Here is a 19,613-nt window from a genome sequence, read left to right on the forward strand (position 1 = left end):
GCAGAGAGAGAGGGGGAAGCAGGCTCCCCGCTGAACAGAGAGCCCGAAGCGGGGCTCGATCCCAGGACCCTGAGATCATGACCCGAGCCAAAGGCAGAGGCTTAACCCACTGAGCCACCGAGGTGCCCCCGATATAGCAATATTTTTAACGAACATAGCTTTTTACCCAGTATAGACACTATCAGGACTTCATTTTAAGGAATTAACCAGGTTAGGGGCACCTGGCTGACTCAGTCGGAAGAGCACGGGACTCTTGATCTTGGGGTTGTGAGTTCAAGCCCCACAGTGGGGTGGAGATTACTTTAAAAAAAAAAAAGGAATTAACCAGATTAAAACGTAAAGACTAAATGTTGTATGTGTAACATATTTCTGCTGGCATTTCTGAAATATTTTTAATCTCTGAGCCATTTTAAAATTAATGTTTATTATAATCCTATAAAACAAGTGTCTTGCAGAAAACACTTTTAGGGAATGATGCTGTAGAAGAAAAGATCTCACCCAGAAGGGAGACATACCTCTACCACGCTACTCCCAGTCTGGGCTGTGCAAACAGCTGTGGGGCAAGGATCCTGTGTATCCTTCCAAGCACAGAACAGTCCCACACATTGAAAAACCACTTACTATGTTCAAAAAGCTGATAGGGCTTCCATGGAGAGGCAGTGCTGGGTAGAAAAAAAATTTAATGACGTGGGAAAATATTCATTAAGTATTAGGAGAAACTGTGGGTATGATATAGTATATATGGTATGATCCCATTTTTATAAAAAGTAAGTGAGGGGCACCTGGCTGGCTCAGTCAGTAGAGCATGTGACTCTTGATCTTGGGGTGGTGAGTTTACTAAAAAAAACAAGTTAAAAAATAAGTTAAAAAAATTAAGTGAATTATATGTGTATGTATAGGAGAAAAGATGAGAGGGATATATACCAGGATGGTAACAGTGATTATATCTGGGTGGTCAGATTGAGGTTTTTTCCTTCTTCTTTTTGCAAATCTCTGTCTTTCTTATTTTTCTCCAATAAATGTGTACTAATTTTTAAGTAAGAAAAAAATAATGAAACCATTTTTTAAAAAAACAAAAATATATCTGTGTGGTTTTAATTAAGAAAATGACTGGAGACCAGAAAGCCAAGTTCTGGGCTGAACTTGGTCACTCATTCATACCCTTCATACTGAGTCTCTGAGACTCAGTATTGTGGCCCGAAAAATGGGCATCATTTTCTCAGGGGTTTTTTTTTCCTTGTAAAAATAAAATATTTTATTTATAATATATTCTAATTATATTTTTTAAATTTATTTTATATTCATTTTATATTTTATATATTTTATATTATATATATTCTATTTAGGTAGATACTTGCCCATTATAGGAAGTTTTTAAAAATACAAATAAGAAAATTTTAAAAAATCCATTGTCTAGAGACAAGCACATATAATCATGTATAATAATCTGTGTTTAAATATATATATTAGGGGTGCCTGGGTGGCTCAGTGGGTTAAAGCCTCCGCCTTCAGCTCAGGTGATGATCCCAGGGTCCTGGGATTGAGCCCCACATCAGGCTCTCTGCTCAGCAGGGAGCCTGCTTCCCTTCCTCTCTCTGCCTGCCTCTCTTGCTTACTTGTGATCTCTGTCTGTCAAATAAATAAATAAAATCTTTAAAAAATTATTAAATATATATATTATATATAATTCCTATATATATAATTGTATATATATAATTTATAGGTGCTTACGTGGCTCAGTCGGTTGACCGTACCACTCTTGATTTCAGCTCAGGTCATGATCTCAGGGTTGTTAGACAGAGCCCTGGATCAGGCTCTGCGCTCAGTGCAGAGTCTGCTTGAGATTCTCTCTCTCCCTCTCCCATTCCCCCTCCCCGCAACACTCTCTAAATACATACATACATACATACATAATAAATACATATATCATTTATGTAATCATATATATCCTTCCAGACCTTTTTGTGTGCTTCTTTTGTCAATAACATGGAATTATATGCTGTATATTATTTTATAACTTTTCCAAATGCATATATTTATTTCAACAGTAAGGCACATTTAGTGTAAAAAGTTTAGAAACTCAAACACAAAAGAAAATGACAGAAATAACCACTGTTAACATTTTGATGTGTACCCTTCTTGTCTTTTTTTTTTTTTTTTTTTTAGAGAGGGGTGAGGGGCAGAAGGAGAGGGCAAGACAGAATCTTAAGCAGGCTTCACACCCAGCACGGGGCCTGACACGGGCTCAATCTCATGACCCTGAGATCATGACCTGAGCCAAAATCAAGAGTACTTTTCCCTGGGAAATGAAGTTGTCACTGAGGCCAAGCAGGGTATGAGTAGGTTGTCTCCCCACCTCGTGGGGAAAATTAAGTTGGCAAGGGTCCAATTTCAACTCAATTGGTGAACTTTTTGTTTTAGTTTCCTTAATGATGATTCACTATCATTATTTATTGTATAAACACTATCCACATTAGTGATATTTAAAATTTAAATGAGCGGTGCCTGGCTGGTTCAGTCAGAAGAGCACGCAACTCTTGATCTCAGCGTTGTGAGTTTGAGCCCCGTGTTGGGTATAGAGATTACTCAAAAATAAAATCTTTTAAAAAATAAAATAAAAATGAAAAATATTTGTCCACAGTGTGCCACTTCCAACAAATGAAACAGCTTTTGGACATCTTCTTCCCTCCCAGTCCTGATCTACTAATATACATAATTTTTCCATTCCTATAGGCAGAGTATACAAACAATTACGTCCCTGTTTATCTTCCTATTGTATTCTAAGCATTTTTTCTTGCTCCTAAATACTTTTCATAATGATCGCTTGCAGTAATTGCAGAATATTTCTGGTTTGCTCTAAAAAGAAAGGCAATGAAGAAGGGCCAGAAAATGGGGAGTCTCAGCGATTGAGGCTCATGTCTTCTCTTCTTTCTTCTACTGCAAGAATTCCAGCTTCCCACTCGGGCCTGCACCTGTCCGTCCCCATGGGGCATTCAGGGGGGAACCCCGCAGGGGAACTCCCAGGGTCCAGTGAGGGATTGGAGGGACATATGAAGAAGGGTTGCTCCTCCCCTCTCTCTCTGCTGCCTCCCCTGTATTTAAGCTGGGGTGAAGATCTGGGGCCAAATGAGTCTGGCCCACAGGATAGTCGGGCCTAGCCCCTAAAGCTGCCTCACCCACTATCTCCCACGCCACCTGGAGGATGAGGTGGCAGCTGGAAGTCTGTGTAGGGAACATTGCACAATCTGGAAAACCAGAAATCAGGTGCCTAGGACTACCGGGCATGGAGGAATTCTATGTTCTGAAAACTGCTATAGGGACAGAAATCTCTTCCCAGCCAGCCCCTGGACACAGATGCTTTTCTCCCCCACTTGATGGGGGGAGGGAACCCATATTCAGAGAAGACAACCTGCCCAGGGCAGGGCTGGGGTTGCAGCTCAGACCACTGTCTCCCTTTTTAGCACACCTGTTATATACGCTTGTGTGCACGTAGGAAAGGAACTAGATGGAATGGACTCCAGCGATAGTTGCCACTGGGGAGCTTTCTTTTCCCACCTTTTGAGTTTTTATATTTCTGCATTGGTCGATTCCACAGCATTTGGCAACAAATACTTATACAGCACCCGTTTTGTGTTAGACGGTCTTCTGTTGGCCTGGAATAAACCAGTCCAGGCATAAGATTGGATTCCACAGAAGCAGACCCTGAGACACAGGTTCAAGCGCAAGGGGTTTACTTGGGAAGTGATTTCAGGAAATGCAGAGAGAAGAGTGAGGGAAGTGAGATGGGGAAGGGAAGGAAGCCAGCCCAGGGTGTGTTAGTGGGCAGACTAGTGCTGTGGGCAACCAGGGCTTAAATCCTGACAGGGAATTCTGGGTGACGTGGAGAACACACCTCGGTTCACCCCCTTGAGGGCTGAGGACGCTGGGGTGTTTATCTACCAATTTCTACGTGTCTGGTTGAAGGCTGCTCCTGGGGTCCTTAACTCCTTGGCACTTCCGTCCCATTGGCCAGCTGGCACTGGCTGGCACAGAGAACTCTCTCGAGCACAGGCTGGGGGACCCTGCAGCACGAGTCCTTGGGTCCCAGTGCACAGGGAGGGTGAGTGCCTGAGGGGATGTGGACTCTGCAGGGACAGCATCCGCCACAGTGAACAAACCCCACCAAGCTCTGTGCTTGTGGAATTTATGTGGGGGCTGGTCAGATAATATACATAGTAGGTAAGAACATTTTGTAGTACCTTAGAAGGGGATGCCCGCCCTGGACTTAAAAAGAAGTCTCGGGGAACACCTGGCTGACTCAGTCAGTAGAGCGTGCGACTCTTGGTTTCAGGGTCATGAGTTTCAGCCCCAGATCAGGCACCGAAATTACTTAAAAAAAAAAAAAAATAGGAAGCCTGGGTAAGTGAAATGGGCAGTGATGGTTACAATTCACAGACAGATTAATTTCATAAAACCATTAAAAGGGGGAAACTTATTAGATGGCATAAAGAGAATGTAGCTACATGCATTTTGGAGACTAGAAACAAATTTTCACCTCTGATCCCATCACCGTACTGTAACCATGGTTGTATTTTCCTTCTTTCCCTTTTTTTCTTTCCAGATTTTAAAAATTTTTATTTTTAGAGATTTTATTTGAGAGAGCCAGAGAGTAGGAGCAGGGGGAGGAGCAGAGGGAGAGGGAGAAGTTGGCTCTCTGCCAGCAGGGAGCCTGAGGCGGGGCACATTGATGCGGGGCTTGATCCCAGGACCCTGAGATAACGACCAGAGCTTAAGGCAGATGCTTAACAACTGAGCCACCCAGGTGCCCCTAGATTTTTTTTTTCTTTTGAGTAATCTCTACACCCAACGTGGGGCTCCAACTTACTACCCAAGATCAAGAGTCCCATTCTCTACTGGCTGAGCCAGCCAGGAGCCCCGATCACATTTTCTTTCAATCTTTTTTCCTCCTAGGCATTGCTTTTTTTGTGTGACTTTAGAAATAGTATGCATCTAATTTTATGCACCATTTCACTTGTCATTTTAACAGCTCTACTATCTCCAAGGCCTGTGTGCCTCTCTCCGCTTCTCCTAAGTAAGGTGCCCGCAGGGGAGGCTGAAGCTGATTTTTTCCGGCTCCCTGGCTCCTCCTGAGAATAGGCAGTCCCAGGGATGCCAGTCTCCATGGACTCCAGCTAGCCAAGGCCTGCCTGACAGCAAGGAGGAGGGGAGTCTGCTGAGAATTAATGATTAATAATTAGTAACACAAAGTAAAGGTGTAGGGGTGCCTGGCTGGCTCAGTTGGTAGAACACATGACTCTTGATCTGAGGGTTGTAAGTTCGAGCCCCAGTCTGGGTATAGAGATTACTTAAAAATTAAAAATCTTTCCAAAAAAAAAAAAAAAAAAACATTAGGGGCGCCTGGGTGGCTCAGTGGGTTAAAGCCTCTACCTTCGGCTGAAGTCATGATCCCAGGATCCTGGGATCAAGCCCCCCATTGGGCTCTCTGCTCAGCAGGGAGCCTGCTTCCCCCCACCCCCCTCTGCCTGCTTCTCTGCCTGATTGTGATCTCTGTCAAATAAATAAATAAAATCTTTCCCAAAAAAACCCACAACCATTAGTAACACATGCATAACACACATAATGTATGGCACGTGTAAGACCTCCTTCCTTTGACTGCTTCATTCAGTGGAGGGTAGGGGCAGGTGTCTAGCCCGCAGGACTTGCAGCTTCGTCGCCAGGCAGCTGTGGTCCAGGTGGGTTCCACCACTCTCAGCCCAGCAGGTCTGGCTCCCAGAAGCTTTCTCCCTAGCCTCCGAGCTCTCGAGATCCGTCCTGGTGCTAACTTAAAGAGTCTCATCTCCAATTTCTCTTCTTTCAGGAGAGACTCTGTGGACTCCAAGTCTTCAGCCAGCTCCTCTCCAAAAAGGCCACCGATGGAAAGGTAAAAGAAGCCACGGGCTTCTCCATCCCAGAAGTGCTGTTCAGCATGTGTTCCCCTCTCTGCTTTCATGGAAACAGCCTGGGGGCAGAGGAAAGCAGAAAGCCTCATATATTATGTTCCTTGCAGACTCTAGGACCTACACAGGAAGACTGAATGGGACCCTGAATCAGAGGGATGGCTCCTTCACTGGGGTGGCTGACCAGTCACTGTTGCCCCAACACTATCTAGGGAACATTCTCAAGGTCAAGTTGAACCCAGTGAGGACAGAGGTCTGGAGAACTTATCCCTGGAGTGGGATCTCTGCATTTTAGTTACCCGAAATAGCATAAGTCAGCAAGTTATTCATTCATCAAATATTTATTGAGGGGCAACGATGTGCCAGGAAATGTTTTAGGTGCCAAGGATACACACAGCAATGAACAAAAGAAAAATCTCTGCAGTCATGAGGCCTATATCCTAACAAGGGGTGAGAGGCAATCCATAGAATAAATAAATTAGGCAATGATTTAGAAGGTGATGAGCATTGTGGAGACAACAGGGCAGAGTGAGGGGGTTGGGAAGGATGGTCCTTTGAACAGTGACCTTTGAACAAACCTTTCAAAGAGATGAAGGAATGAGTCATGCAGATCTCCGGGTCATTCCAAGCCAGGACCCTGAGTGGCAGGGTCAGGAGGCGGTGAAGTGGCCAGGGCTAGAGTGGAAAAGTGAGGCAGGAGAGTTGGAGGACAGAGTAGAACAGGAGCCCCACGAGGGAATTTATCAGAATGCCTTCGGCTGCTGTGCTGAGAATGGGCTGTCAGGGCCAAGGGCAGGAGCAGAGCCCAGCCAGGAGGCTACTCAATAATTCAGGCAAGATATGACGGTGGGTTTCCTAACAGGCTGGGGAGGGGTACCTGAGAATATCAAGAGTCAAGACGACTCCCAAGACTTTTCTCTTGAGCACTGGCAAGGACAGAATGGGGAAGACTGCGTCTAACTCAGGCTGCAGCAGGTGATACAGAGCTGAGGTGGGGATGTGTTGGGTTTCAGGCGTGTCCTAGTCATTCAGATGGAGAAGTTCAAGGCACTTAAGGTAGACCAAGCTAGAATTCAGGAAAAATGTCTGGGCTAGAAATCTGAGTTTCAGACTCATTAGTATGGATCTAGCGTTTGAAGTCACAGACCTTGATTAGGTGGCTAAGGAGAGATTGTGACTGAAAGAGGGAGTGTGAGCTGTGGTCCAAGGGGAGGTCAGAGCAGGAGGAAGTGACGTAGAGGTGGATCAAAGCTAGTAAGTCATGTCTGGGGGCCATATTGGATGCCGGGGCAACTAGGCTAGAATGGTAAAGGTGTTGGCTTCCAGGAGACTCTGTGTGGAGCCACACAGTTATTTTAGGTCTAATGTACCAATGAGACTACCACTGGAAAGAAAAGAAAAGGCACAAAAATTAGGCCGTTTAAGGTTTCTGAAGATTAAACAGGCCTGGGATATTGATGGGGTGCTGTACTGCTATAGTCCAAAATGGCTGCCCGGTGCCTGCTGATGAGTGGCGGATCTGGGGAATGCTGCGGCTTGGAGTCGGAGTCTGAGGCCATATCCTGCCTCTGAAGGGAAGAGTTCTGTGGTCAACTGGTGATGTCTTCCATGAGTGAGGCCTAAGAATGGAGGACCCAGGGTCATCCTGGTTCTGCACCAGTGGTTGTCAGTGGAGAGTTATTTAGAAACTCGTAGAGGTATTTTTGGTCGTCACTATGACATGGGGGTATCTTAGTTCAGACTGCTGTAACAAAATATCATGGACTTAAACAACAGACATTTATTCCTCACAGTTCTGGAAGATGGGAACGCCAAGGTATAAGCCAACTCAGTTCCTGATGACAGCCCTTTGCCTGGTTTGCAGATAGCCACCTTCTCGCTGTGTCTGCACAACACACATGCGCACACACACACAAACACACGCACACAGTGAGCTCTGGTCTCTTTTCTTCTTATAAGGCCAATAATCCCATCATGGGGCCCTAACTTCATCTAAACCGAATCACCGCTCAAAGGCCTCACCTCCAAATTCTATCACATTGGGGGTTAGGGCCTCAACATATGACTTAATGGAGGACACGAACATTCGGTCTGCAGTGGGAGAGAGGTAGGAGCAGGACAGCATTTACTAGGCAGGGGCCAGAGATGCTAAATGTCCTGGAACATGAAGGACAGACCTGCATAATGAAGGATTGTTCTATCCCAAAAGGAAACACTGACCACTAGTCCAGTTCTGGGTGTGATATTACAAGAAAAACATTTCATGTTTGTGTAAGGATTTATACCTCTATATTCCTTTCCTGACTTAGCCTTTTAACCTTGATGTCTCCTGACTCCCCTGTAATCCATTGTTTTTCTGAAGGTCAGTCAAGCAGAACACGTTTGTCCTTAGAGCAGTTGTGCCCTTTCCTGCTGGTTCCATATTGGGGGTGGGGAATCCAGAGAAATACAAGGAAGTCTTGTAAATCCACCTTATCTACTACCCACACTGTTTCCTATACACTCTCCCTCTCGATTTCATCTTTCCCCCCCACCCACCCATCCATCCATCCATCCAGCCCCCCCCCCATCCATCCATCCATCCAGTGAGCACATTTGTTGAGCACCTCCTTGCAAACCTAACATGCTCCAAGGACCAAGGTCATGTGCATACAGTGGGAGACTAGTGGAGACCACGGCAGACTGGAGTGTACCTCTCTGTCTGAAGGGGGCACTCACTATCCAGCCCAGCTATTTGTTGCTTTGTGGAAAGGCCCTGCATGCCGTGTCTTCCTATTTTTTAAGGAAAGCTGGACATCTAGATGTTCATATGAAACTCCCAATTTTTTTTAAAGATTTTATTTATTTGACGGACAGAGATCACAAGTAGGCAGAGAGGCAGGCAGAGAGAGAGGAAGGGAAGCAGGCTCCCTGCTGAGCAGAGAGCCTGATGCAGGGCTGGATCCCAGGACCCTGAGATCATGACCTGAGCCGAAGGCAGAGGCTTTAACCCATTGAACCCCCCAGGTGCCCCTGAAACTCCCAATTTTAAATATGGACAATGTATTCATATTTTTCTGCAACACAGTAGGGCAAACAAAACTCATTTGGAGCCCACCAGCTGCAGCCTCTAAGCCCAGGCAAAGGTGTAAACTCATGATCTCTGCCTTCATGTGGCAAATCACTGACATAGAGGCAGACACCAAAATGCTTTTTGTTTTTGTTTTCCAAATGCTTCTTAAACAAAAAAAAAATTTTTTTTGAAGGTGTAACATTCAATGGGGACATAGGAAGAGTCTCAATATGACTTGAGAAGTCAAAGAAGACTTCCTCCAAGATAATGTATTTGTGCTCAGAATTGAGAGGTGAGGAGGAGTTCGGTGGACAAGCCAGGAGAGGGCCTGTCCGGCAGTGGGACTGGAAGGTGCAAAGGTGTAGTAATATGAGTGAGCGTGGTGCTCTGGGAACTGTAGCTGGGGCATCAGAGAGCAGACCCCGCAGTGCACCCCTGTGACAAGGAGGAAGGCTGCACCTTATCGAGCCCTCTGTCTGAATTGTTGATTTCTCACCCAGCAGCTGGGCTTGCCTATCGGTGTAGTAACCGCAGTGTCCTCGAGGTGGCGCGCAGGAGCAGCGAGCGGGCCTCCAGGTGCCTCCTCTCCGATCTGGGGTGGAATTTTTCTACGGGCTTGGTGATGTCAGATCACAGGCTGTGGGGCTGACGCTGGCACATCCGGGGAGCAGAAGGAAGCTGTCGATAAATCCAACGCCCCACCCCCACCCCCGCCAGTGATGCTTTCCCTGCAGTTTGTCGCTGTTCCCGATCGTGTGCACTGAAAGCAAAATGAGGCTGGCTGCCTGAAATGCACAGGAACGCCAGCCAGCCAGCTCCTAGCCAAGGGGAGGGACCGGGGCTGGGAGTGCCCTGCCAGGAAGGTGGGGAGAAGAAAGCAACCAGCAGCCTAACCTAGCCTGGGATAGGCGACCCTGGAAAACTCTCTGCCTTGTAGAAACACGGTGAGATATATTGAAAAGAACTTGGAAGCAGACAGGTCTCGGTTTGCGGTGTGGCTCTGCCATTTGCTGGTTGGATGACCTTGGACAAGTCAGTTCGGCTCTCTGAACCTCAGCCTACTGATCTGTAAGATGGGGACAACTATGACCCTTTCCCTGGTCATTATGAGGATTAAATGAGATAACAAAATGCTTAACACTGTTCCCAACCCATATAAATGCTCAGTAAGTACATAATCCTTGGTAATAATACTCACACTTAATGTGGCAATCTAGGTAACTTACCTAACCCTTCATTACTAGAATTCTCCTGGGTGCTTGAATCCTATCAGAAACTCTCTAAGATGGGTACTGTTTTCATCCCCATTACTAGCCCAGGGTCACAGAGCTACAAAATGGTGGTGTCAGGCCTTGAGCCTTGGAGTTCAGCTCTGGAGCAGCTTGGGTCCTTAATAAGTATACCACCTTAGTGTAGGCATTCCCTTTACGAAGCTATCATTTGTTATTATGTGTCCTTCCAAGCAACATGTGCTCCAGGCTCCACTGTCAGGTCCCCACTGGAGAATCCTAGACATTGAGGATATGGTGATGGGGCATGTAGCTCAGTGAGGTCCGGCACCAGGAAGAATCTGGGGCTCCATCACAGCTGGAGATGGGCTGGCCTGGATGGTGGGAGTTGACAGACTCTGGCTCAGAGAGAGATCACTTTCTTAATCCCAGGGCGTAGGGTCTCTATCTTTCCAAAGAGGACCTGTCACCGACCCAGTTCAGCTCTATCTATGCCTCCTGGATGTGCCTTTTATCTCTTTGTGGCCAAATTTCTCAACTCATCTTATATTCATGCACTTAACAAAGACTAATCGAGTTTTGGCCCAGAATGCTATTCCAGGTGCTGGAAACAGTGGTGAACCAGCCAAAAGGGTTCCTATACTCTGGAACCTGTAATCTGGAGATGGAGGCAGACAATGCTTAAAAACACACAAACAAGTTGGGCGCCTGGGTGGCTCAGTGGGTTAAGCCTCTGCCTTCGGCTCAGGTCATGATCTCAGGGTCCTGGGATCGAGTCCCGCATCAGGCTCTCTGCTCAGCAGGGAGCCTGCTTCTCTCTCTCTCTCTCTCTCTCTCTCTCTGTCTACTTGTGATCTCTCTCTGTCAAATAAACAAATAAAATCTTTAAAAAAAAAACACACAAACAAGTTAATTCTAGACTTGGATAAGTGCTATGAATGAAAGAAATCAGGTCACATGCTAGCGAGTTACAGGGCAGGGATAGGCTGCTTGACTGGGCTGGTTGGGGGAGGCCTCCCTGAGGATGTGATACTGGAGCTGAGACCTGACTGGTGGGAAGAGGCCCAGTCATAAGAAAATCTGGAAGAGGAAGAGTCTTCCCAGAGGAGGGAGCAGCCAGTACAAAGGCACTGTGGTGGGAGTGACAGGTATATTTAAGAAAGAGAAAGAAGCAGCGCAGTGGGAAAGCTTCCATGAACTGAAGGGGAGCGTGGCATGAGATTAGGTCAGAGAGGAAGCAGAGGCCAATGTCAAAGGGGCTGGGAGGCCATGGTGAAGAGTTTGACTTTATGCTGAAAATAACTGGAAGCCATTAGAGGGCCAGAAGCAGGGAGTGATGAGATCCACCGTAAGTGTTTGAAATGTTTCCCCAGGCTTTTGTGTGGCAAATGGATTGTAAGGGGGGCAAGAGGTTGCCGGGAGACCAGCTTTGGGGCTATTTTGGCTGTGTAGGTGAGAGCCCAGTGGCTAGGACTAGGGTTGGGTGTGGGGAGATTCCCACTGATGGCAGGCAGCCCCTTAAGCTCTAGACTTTACACCCTTCCCAGCCCTCCCTCGCCCACACCTTTCCCTCCCACTGAAATCTGACTCCAGCAGAGAGCAGGCTAGAGCTCAGGTTCCCCAGCCCTGTGCCCTGCCGCCAGGCCACTCACTTGTTAGGGAGGGTTGGGTCAAATCCAGGGTAAATTTATCTAGAACAGAAAGTTTCAAACTGCATTTAAAAAAATAAATAAAAGCTAAGAAATCCCTTTGGACAAAATTTTTCATAATTCAAAATATAAACCTTACAAGAGCAGAGCCTTCCCTCCCCAGCCCGCCTCAGTCCTGTGGTAGCACTTAGGAACCTTTGAGGAATCTCAAGGTTCCAGAGAATATAAAAATCCCAGTGATCCAAGGTTGTCTGTGGTGACAGAAGGCATCCAAGCCAGGTTAAGCCAAACAGCAAAGGCTGAGGAACAACAAAGTCTCCAGCAGAATTTACATTGAAGAGTACCTAGCAGGATGTTGGATGTTGGATCTTGTCACCCCAGATTTTTAACCCTAGAAAGCTTGGGCTACTCAGTCAGCCTCACTCTCAGACACAACTCCTTGGGCCTGAATTTTCAGAAGCCCGTCATCATCTTCCTGAGGGGAAGAAGTGCATCCATAACTCCAGAGAGGTTTGGTGCAGCTGCCCAGGCTGTGCACTGTACAACTCCAGAAGGTACCGAGCTGGCAATATGAATGGTGCTCTCTGGAATTAAGAAATACAGCAGCCCTTTAGGACCTTCCACAAGAGCTCAATGGGTTAAGACTCTGGGGTGGAGGAACGGACCTTAATTTCTTCAACCCTCATGAGTCAGTTTTTCCGAGGAGGCCTAAGGACTGGCTGGCTGATCCTGATGGGTTACTGAAGGAGACGAAGGTAAAGGCATCTTGACGCCTGGCCCCCACCCTAAGAGTAGTGTAGAAGCAGCTCTGAAAGGGAGGGAGTTGTGGAACTATCACTCCATCCTCTTATCTGTGAAATGGGGCCAGGAACTTGCCATGGTCAGGGTTATGGAGAAGAAGAGATAGCAAACAAGCAATAAAAGATGGCTTTGGCTTTTACCTTTTTTTTTTTTTTAACAAACCCCTAACAAGTCCTGTCCTTTCTCTCCAACACCCTCAGCCTCACGCCCCAGGTGCCCTGAGCCCTTCAACACTGCCCATGCAAAACATGGGTTTCATGCCTCTGTGCATTTCTGCAATGAATGCATCTTCCCGTTCACTCCTCCTCTGGCCAGCTCCTCCTCCCCATCCCTTGTGGAACTTGAACTGAGTTGCACTGCAGTGTGGGACCTCTTTGAGCTTTCTTAGGCTGCGTGGTTACTAAGGGCTGGCATTGTGATACTGATCCGCACAGGTCACCAACAGGATGCTGGCAGATGCCTCTCCCCTCGCCCAGCATCCTCTTTGCAAGGACTCAAAAGGGACCAACAACACTCTGAGCTTCAGCCTAGATTTTTTGGTTGCATGTATCAGTACTTCTTTTTTTTTTTTTAAGCTTTTTTATCGTGATACAATATATATAACAAAATATGCATTTCAACCTTTTTTTCAGCGTAAGAAAAAAGATATTTTATCATTTCAAATGCATTAAGATTTGCCAAATATATAAAAACAGATTACTTATCATAGATTATGTCAAGCTGTGTGGTTATTCTTACTCCTTAAACTTCCCAGATGGATTTTTTTTTTTTAAAGATTCCTAGATGGATTTTTTTTTATTGGGTCAAAATATACATAACATAAAATTTAGCCATTTTAACTATTTTTAAGTGTATCGTGGCATTAAGTACATTCACATTGTGGTACAACCCCACCACCGTCCCATCTCCAGAACTTTCTCATTCTCCCAAACTGAAACCCGACCCCATTTCCCCCTTCCTCTAGCCCCCACAAGCACCATCCTACTTCCTGTCTCTGTGGATGTACGGATTCCAGGTACTTTGTGTGAGTGGATCACACAGTATCTGTCCTTTCGTATCCGGCCCATTTCACCCACCATGTCTTCCGTTCATGGCATCCATGTTGTAGCGTATCTCAGGATTCCGTTCCTTTCTGTGGCTGGATGGTCATCCACTGTATTCCATACCGCATTCCGTGTATCCATTCATCTCTCTCTGGACACACGGGTTGCTTCCACATTTGCTGGGAGCTCCCTGAGAACAGGAACACAGGAAGCCCATCTGAGCCGACAGCTTAGAGTGACCACTCGTGATTATCAAATGTTTTTTTTAAAGAAAAAAACCAAAGAGTTTCTCATTACGGAAGTAGATATGCTCTTCAGGGAAGATATAGAAAATCTGGATAAGCAAAGATGAGATTGAAATCTACTGTAACTCCACCTCAGAGAGATAATTAATAATTATTATGATCAATAATTAATTATATAATTAGTAATAATAATAATTATTACTCTTAACAAGGTGTTGCTGTCTGAATGTTTCTATGTTGAAGCCCCCAGCCACAAAGTGACTGCATTGGGAGATAGACCCTTTATGGGGGTAATGAAGACTAAATGAGGTCATGAGGGCAGAGCCCTGATCCGATAGGATTAGTGTCCTTTTGAGAGATACCTGAGAGTTTGCTCACTCTCTGCCACACGAGGACCTAGCAAGAAGATAGTTGTGGGACGCCTGGGTGGCTCAGTCAGTTAAGCAGCTGCCTTCGACTCAGGTCACAATCCCAGGGTCCTGGGATCGAGTCCCGCATCAGGCTTCTTGCTCAGTGGAGAGCCTGCTTCTCTCTCTGCCTCTGCCTGCCATTCTGCCTCCTCCCCTGCTTGTGCTCTCTCTCTCTCTCTCTGATAAATAAACAAACAAATAAATAAAATCTTTAAAAGAAGAAGAAGAAGAAGAAGAAGAAGAAGAGGGTAGTTGTCTACAAGCCAGGAAGCGAGCTCCATCCAGTACCTTGATCTCAGACTTCCCAGTCTCCAGATCTGTGGGAAATATCTATGGTACAAACCACCCAGTCTTTGGTATGTTGTTAGAGCAGCCCACGCTAAGATGCAAAGTTACCCTGCCAGTCATCTGTACATACATGTATATATACTTGGGGGTTTTTAAGCCCAAACCAAAATGAAATCATTTTTTTTTAAGATTTTATTTATTTGTCAGAGAGAAAAAGAGCATAAGCAGGGGGAGCTGCAGACAGAGGGAGAAGCAGTCTCCCCAGGGAGCCCAATGCAGAACTCTGTCCCAGGAACCCAGAATGAGGAGCCGAAGGCAGAAACTTAACCAACAGAGTCACCCAGGCGTCCTCAAAATGAGATCCTTCTTAGGCAGTCTATCTTGGGTGTTAAGAGTAGACTTCGGACTCAGACCCGAGTTCAAGTCTCAGTGGTGTAATTCTGTTTCCTCATCTGCAAATGAGGAGGACAATATCTACCACCTAGGACCGCTTTGAGGATTCGATTAGAAAATGTTCCTGCAGTGCCTGGCACTGGGTAAAAGTCGGCTCTCTTCAGTGGTGGTAAATCCACCCATCACTAGACTGTCAGCTTCTTGAGGATTGGAGCTTTGCTGACTTTTCTGCTTTACCCCTTGTTCTTAGCACTGGACCTGCAGAATAAGGGCCTACTAAGCATTCACTGAATGAGTGAGTAAATGGTCCAGCGAGAAGACAGAGCAGCTAGCATGGTGTCTAATGGATCATAGTGTGGTTTCACGTGGTGTTACAACATTCTGTAACCCAGCAGAGCAGAGCGCTTGGTTAAGAGTCTGGGCGCCTGAGTTCAACTGCTTGGGTTTCAGTTCTGGCCTCCACATGTGTGACCCGAGTCAAATTATTGTGAATGCAACTAGCTCTACGATTCACTTTAAAATGCAACTCTAACAGGGAGGTAAGAAGAGAAGCAGCCTCGTGGGGTTGTCATGAGGATTAAATGAGATGATCCATGTCAAGCCCCTAAAAATAGCACCTACCTCATCGTGTTGAAAACATCCAGAATGGTGCTCAGGGAAGGCTTTATCCACTTAATGTCCAAATGTCTATTACTGTTTGTCATCCTCAGATCAAACAGCAGCAAATCAAAAGCAGAGACCCCCAGAACACCCAGCAGCCCCCTGACCCCCACCTTCGCCCCCTCTGTCTGCCTCCTGGCACCGTGCTATCTCACAGGGGACTCTGTGCGGGACAAGTGTGTGGAGATGCTCTCAGCAGCCTTGAAGGCGGAAGGTGAGAGGGCCTGGGCTGGGGGCGGAGGAGGGAAGGGCTTCTAGGAAGGCAGATGAGATGCGGTCTATCTCAGGAGTGGCACAGAACACTCCAGTCTCCGGTACGGGCAGGCTCCACTGCCAAGGTCACGTCTGGCTGACGCCTGTGCTTCCCGAATCTCTTATAGACGATTACAAGGACTATGGAGTCAACTGTGACAAGATGGCGTCAGAAATCGAAGATCATATCCTTGAGTTGTGCCAGGGCTGTAGGTGCCCGGACTGTCCGGCGGCAGAGTCTCCCAAGTGCAAGGGACCCGGGACAGTGAGGGGGAGGGGAAGGCCTCTGGGGACAGCCCCCTGTTCTGCCTCTGAACTGGACTTCTTAATTCTAGCTAACATTTATTAAGTCTTGCACCTGCCAGCCTCTTGCTAAGCTGTTCATGAGCAGCACCTCATTCAAGGTTGAGAACAACCCCGCAAGGTAGGTCCCCTGACTAATCCCATTTTACAAGGGAGGTAAACAGACTCAGAGAGGTTAAGTCACTCGCCAAAGCTCATGCAGCCAATAGTCGTGGTAGATTTGGGATTTGAACCCAGAAAGCGTGACTCTAGAGATCGAGAGCTCAACCGCCGTGCTAGACAGGCCATGTTGTCACGTGGCTCGGTTGCAGTGTCAAGTATCAGAACGGACAGGGAGGATAGCATTCCTCATGCTCAGCCTTCTCCCCTCTTTTCTCCCCTGAAGATGGATTCTCTGCTGGGTACTAGGCCCTTTGATGAGCAGCCAACACTTCCTGCTCTGTCACTTCTCACAATCTCTATGAGACAGGGGCTGTTGCTCCCATTTTACAGGTCAGGAAACTGAGGCTCAGGAACGACTGGGTGTCACAGCTTGACTGAAAACCTTGGCCTTTGGATTCCATGTCCTGAGTTCTTTCCATATGACCCATTCTCCTACTCTTTGAAAGGGGGCTCTGTAGACAGAGGAGGTGACCCCCCTCAAAGTCGTGTGGGCCCATTGCACCAAAAGATTGTTGTTTGGGGGAAGGAACTCCCTCTCTCCTGTGCCCCACAACATATGAAAGAGGTGTAGAGGGAGGGGGACAGGATCCCCAGGGGAGAGGGGTTCTGAGAGTCTCAGTGAGGTGTGAGTGACACTTTTAAACCTCCGGGGCTACCTAGGGAGCTCAGTCGGGTCTGTTGGGGAGGTCCCTGCTCCGTCTGGTCTGACCTTCTCCCCTGCTGCCACCTCCTGTGTAAAGCCCACCTGGATATCCTCCTGCATACTTCCTGGGACCTCCCCTCCGCTGTCCTTTAATTATGAACCAGCACGTCTTGGGCTATGGAACTCCTCACCAAATACGTTTTCATCAATCTCAGTGATTCAGGAACACAGAGCAAAACTCTGAGCTTCATCTTTATTCTCCCCAAGCAATCGTCCCTCCCTCCAAACAGGTCCCTTCGACGTTCAAGCCCAGTTGGAAACAAAGGCTGGTGGTCTGGTACCTCATTCCACTCCCCGGCCTGTCTTCCTTCCCTTCCTCCATCAAGCCCTTTATCTCTTTGTTCTTAGAAGGTGGGAGACAAAGGGGAGGATGAGTTCTAGGGGCTTGAATGCTCTGGGTCCCCAAAAGATCTGTCCTGTTTGAAGAAACCTCGCAGTAACGTGGCAGCCAGAGGGCTGCGCTCCTCGGAAGGGGTCAGTGACCCCCGGGGCCTGGGCTCCATCTTGTCCTGGTCAGGGAGAGCATTACCGGCTGGCTTCCCACCCTGTCTCTGCCGGGAATTTGCCCTTTGACCTTGAGCACAGCTGCATCCTTTCTAAGCCTCAGCTTCCTTATCTGTTCGTGAGAAGTAACTCTGACCCAGCAATTCCCAGAGTGGGTTCCGTGGCATGATAATAGGTATTCCTAGGGGATAGGCGCAGGGGGAGGTGGTTCTATGCTCGAATATGTTGGGAACACAGTTGAACAAAATGATGTCTTTCTTGCAATACCTCTCTGAGGCTTCAACATGAGGCTCCTCGTCTTCTGTTTTCCTCTGATAGCTGGACTCCTACCTTCCAGTGGTCCTTCGAAACTGGGGTTGTCTTCATCACCGTTCTCATCTTCACAGCCCCTAAGTGTTGAGCACTTGATGTCCCAGACCCTAGGCTAGTGGATCATGCAGTGTAGCTTGCTAAATCCTTGTTGTAGCCCGATATTTTATAAATAAGGAAATCTAGGGCGCCTGGGTGGCTCAGTTGTTAAGCGTCTGCCTTTGGTTCAGGTCATGATCCCAAGGTCCTGGGATCGAGCCCCACATCGGGCTCCCTGCTTGGTGGGAAAGCCTGCTTCTCTGTCTCCCACTCCCCCTGCTTGTGTTCCCTCTCTCATTGTGTCTCTCTTTGTCAAGCAAATAAATAAAATCTTAATAAATAAATAAGGAAATTGAGGCACAGAGAAGTCACGTAACTCACCAGAGTCCCACAAATAGCTCAGACAAACCCCCGATGCCCATCCCTGGGAGCCCTGACACAACAGCACTCGTTAAGGTCTGATCTCACTGGGGAGGCCATTGTCCGTCCCTGATGCATTGTTGACCCCAAATGCCTGAGCAAAATCCCCACTCCGGGGGTCAGCAGCCACTTAGGTGCCCAACCCCTGTACAAGTCCGAGGAAAGGAACAGAAGGTCCTGCGGCTCTTTGGGCTTTGGGGAGTGGCTCCCCATCCTTCTGTGCCCCTCCACGAGTGGCTCGCTGGTCCTTGACATATCTGGTCACATATCTACCAGGAGCTCAAGAGCACAGACATGAAGTACCGGAACAGGGTACGCAGCCGGATCAGCAACCTCAAGGACCCCAGGAACCCCAGCCTGAGGAGGAACGTGCTCAGCGGGGCCATCTCTGCTGGGCTCATTGCCAAGATGACGGCGGAGGTGAGAGTGGGGCTGGGACCCCTGCCTGGCGGGGTGGGAGGCCAGGCCTCTCCGGCTTTGCCCACCTCTGTGCCTTGTGGCTTAGTGGTGATGAGCTGGGGGCTTTTTCAGCCAGACCCTCTCCGACTCCCCATCCCTCCAGGCTTCAGGACCATCAGCATAGTGAACACAGCTACTATGACCTAAGCACGGTGCTAAGTGCCTTAGGCTCATTGTCCAGTTGTATCTTCACAACATCTGAGGGCGAAGTGTTTAGTGTCCCCATTTTACAGGCGAGGTTACTGAGGCTCGGAAGGGTTCACTGGTTTGCCTACACACCCAGCTAGAAGACATCAAAGCCAGGGGTGCATTTGGCTCAGTCCGTGGGGCGTGTGACTCTTCATCTTAAGGGTTCTTCTGAGTGCAAGCCCCACATTGGGTGTAGAGATTACTTTTAAAAAATTTAAATCTTAAAAAAAAAAAAACTGTCGAAGCTGTGAGGCAAGCTCTTGGGCCCCACAACACCCATTCTTTACTGCTTGGTCATCTGCCTTCCTCTTCTGCCTTGGGTAATCCTGGGCCCAAGCAGAGGAGCAGTCCCTGTCTCCGTGGAACATAGTCCCTGCTGGGGAGACAGACATATTTGCAACTGCGTACAATTCAGAGGTGGTGAGTGCCACGATATAGCCACCCCGGGAACTTAGAGCAGGGAAGGATTGACCAAGCTTGGAGGGGTCAGTAAGGGAAGGAAAAGGGAACACCCTGTCTGAGGAAAGAAGTGCAGTGGTTACAAGCTTCAGAACTGTGCCTAACTGC

At 47.5% G+C, this 19,613-nt stretch overlaps 1 protein-coding gene across 1 annotated transcript in view; it reads left to right on the forward strand.

Annotated features, from left to right (window-relative positions):
- The window catches only part of LOC111154764 (transcription elongation factor A3), a 37,289-nt gene that overhangs the window by 8,530 nt on the left and 9,146 nt on the right, over positions 1 to 19,613 (forward strand). The window contains exons 5-8 of the mRNA XM_022514656.1: positions 5,858 to 5,920; positions 15,757 to 15,920; positions 16,087 to 16,143; positions 18,664 to 18,818. Of these exons, the coding sequence (XP_022370364.1) occupies positions 5,858 to 5,920; positions 15,757 to 15,920; positions 16,087 to 16,143; positions 18,664 to 18,818 (439 nt within the window). The remainder of the gene's footprint in view (positions 1 to 5,857; positions 5,921 to 15,756; positions 15,921 to 16,086; positions 16,144 to 18,663; positions 18,819 to 19,613) is intronic.

The sequence above is a fragment of the Enhydra lutris genome, unplaced genomic scaffold (genome assembly GCF_002288905.1).
Source record: "Enhydra lutris kenyoni isolate GAN:26980312 unplaced genomic scaffold, ASM228890v2 scaffoldscaffold38, whole genome shotgun sequence".
Classification (NCBI taxonomy): Eukaryota; Metazoa; Chordata; class Mammalia; order Carnivora; family Mustelidae; genus Enhydra; species Enhydra lutris.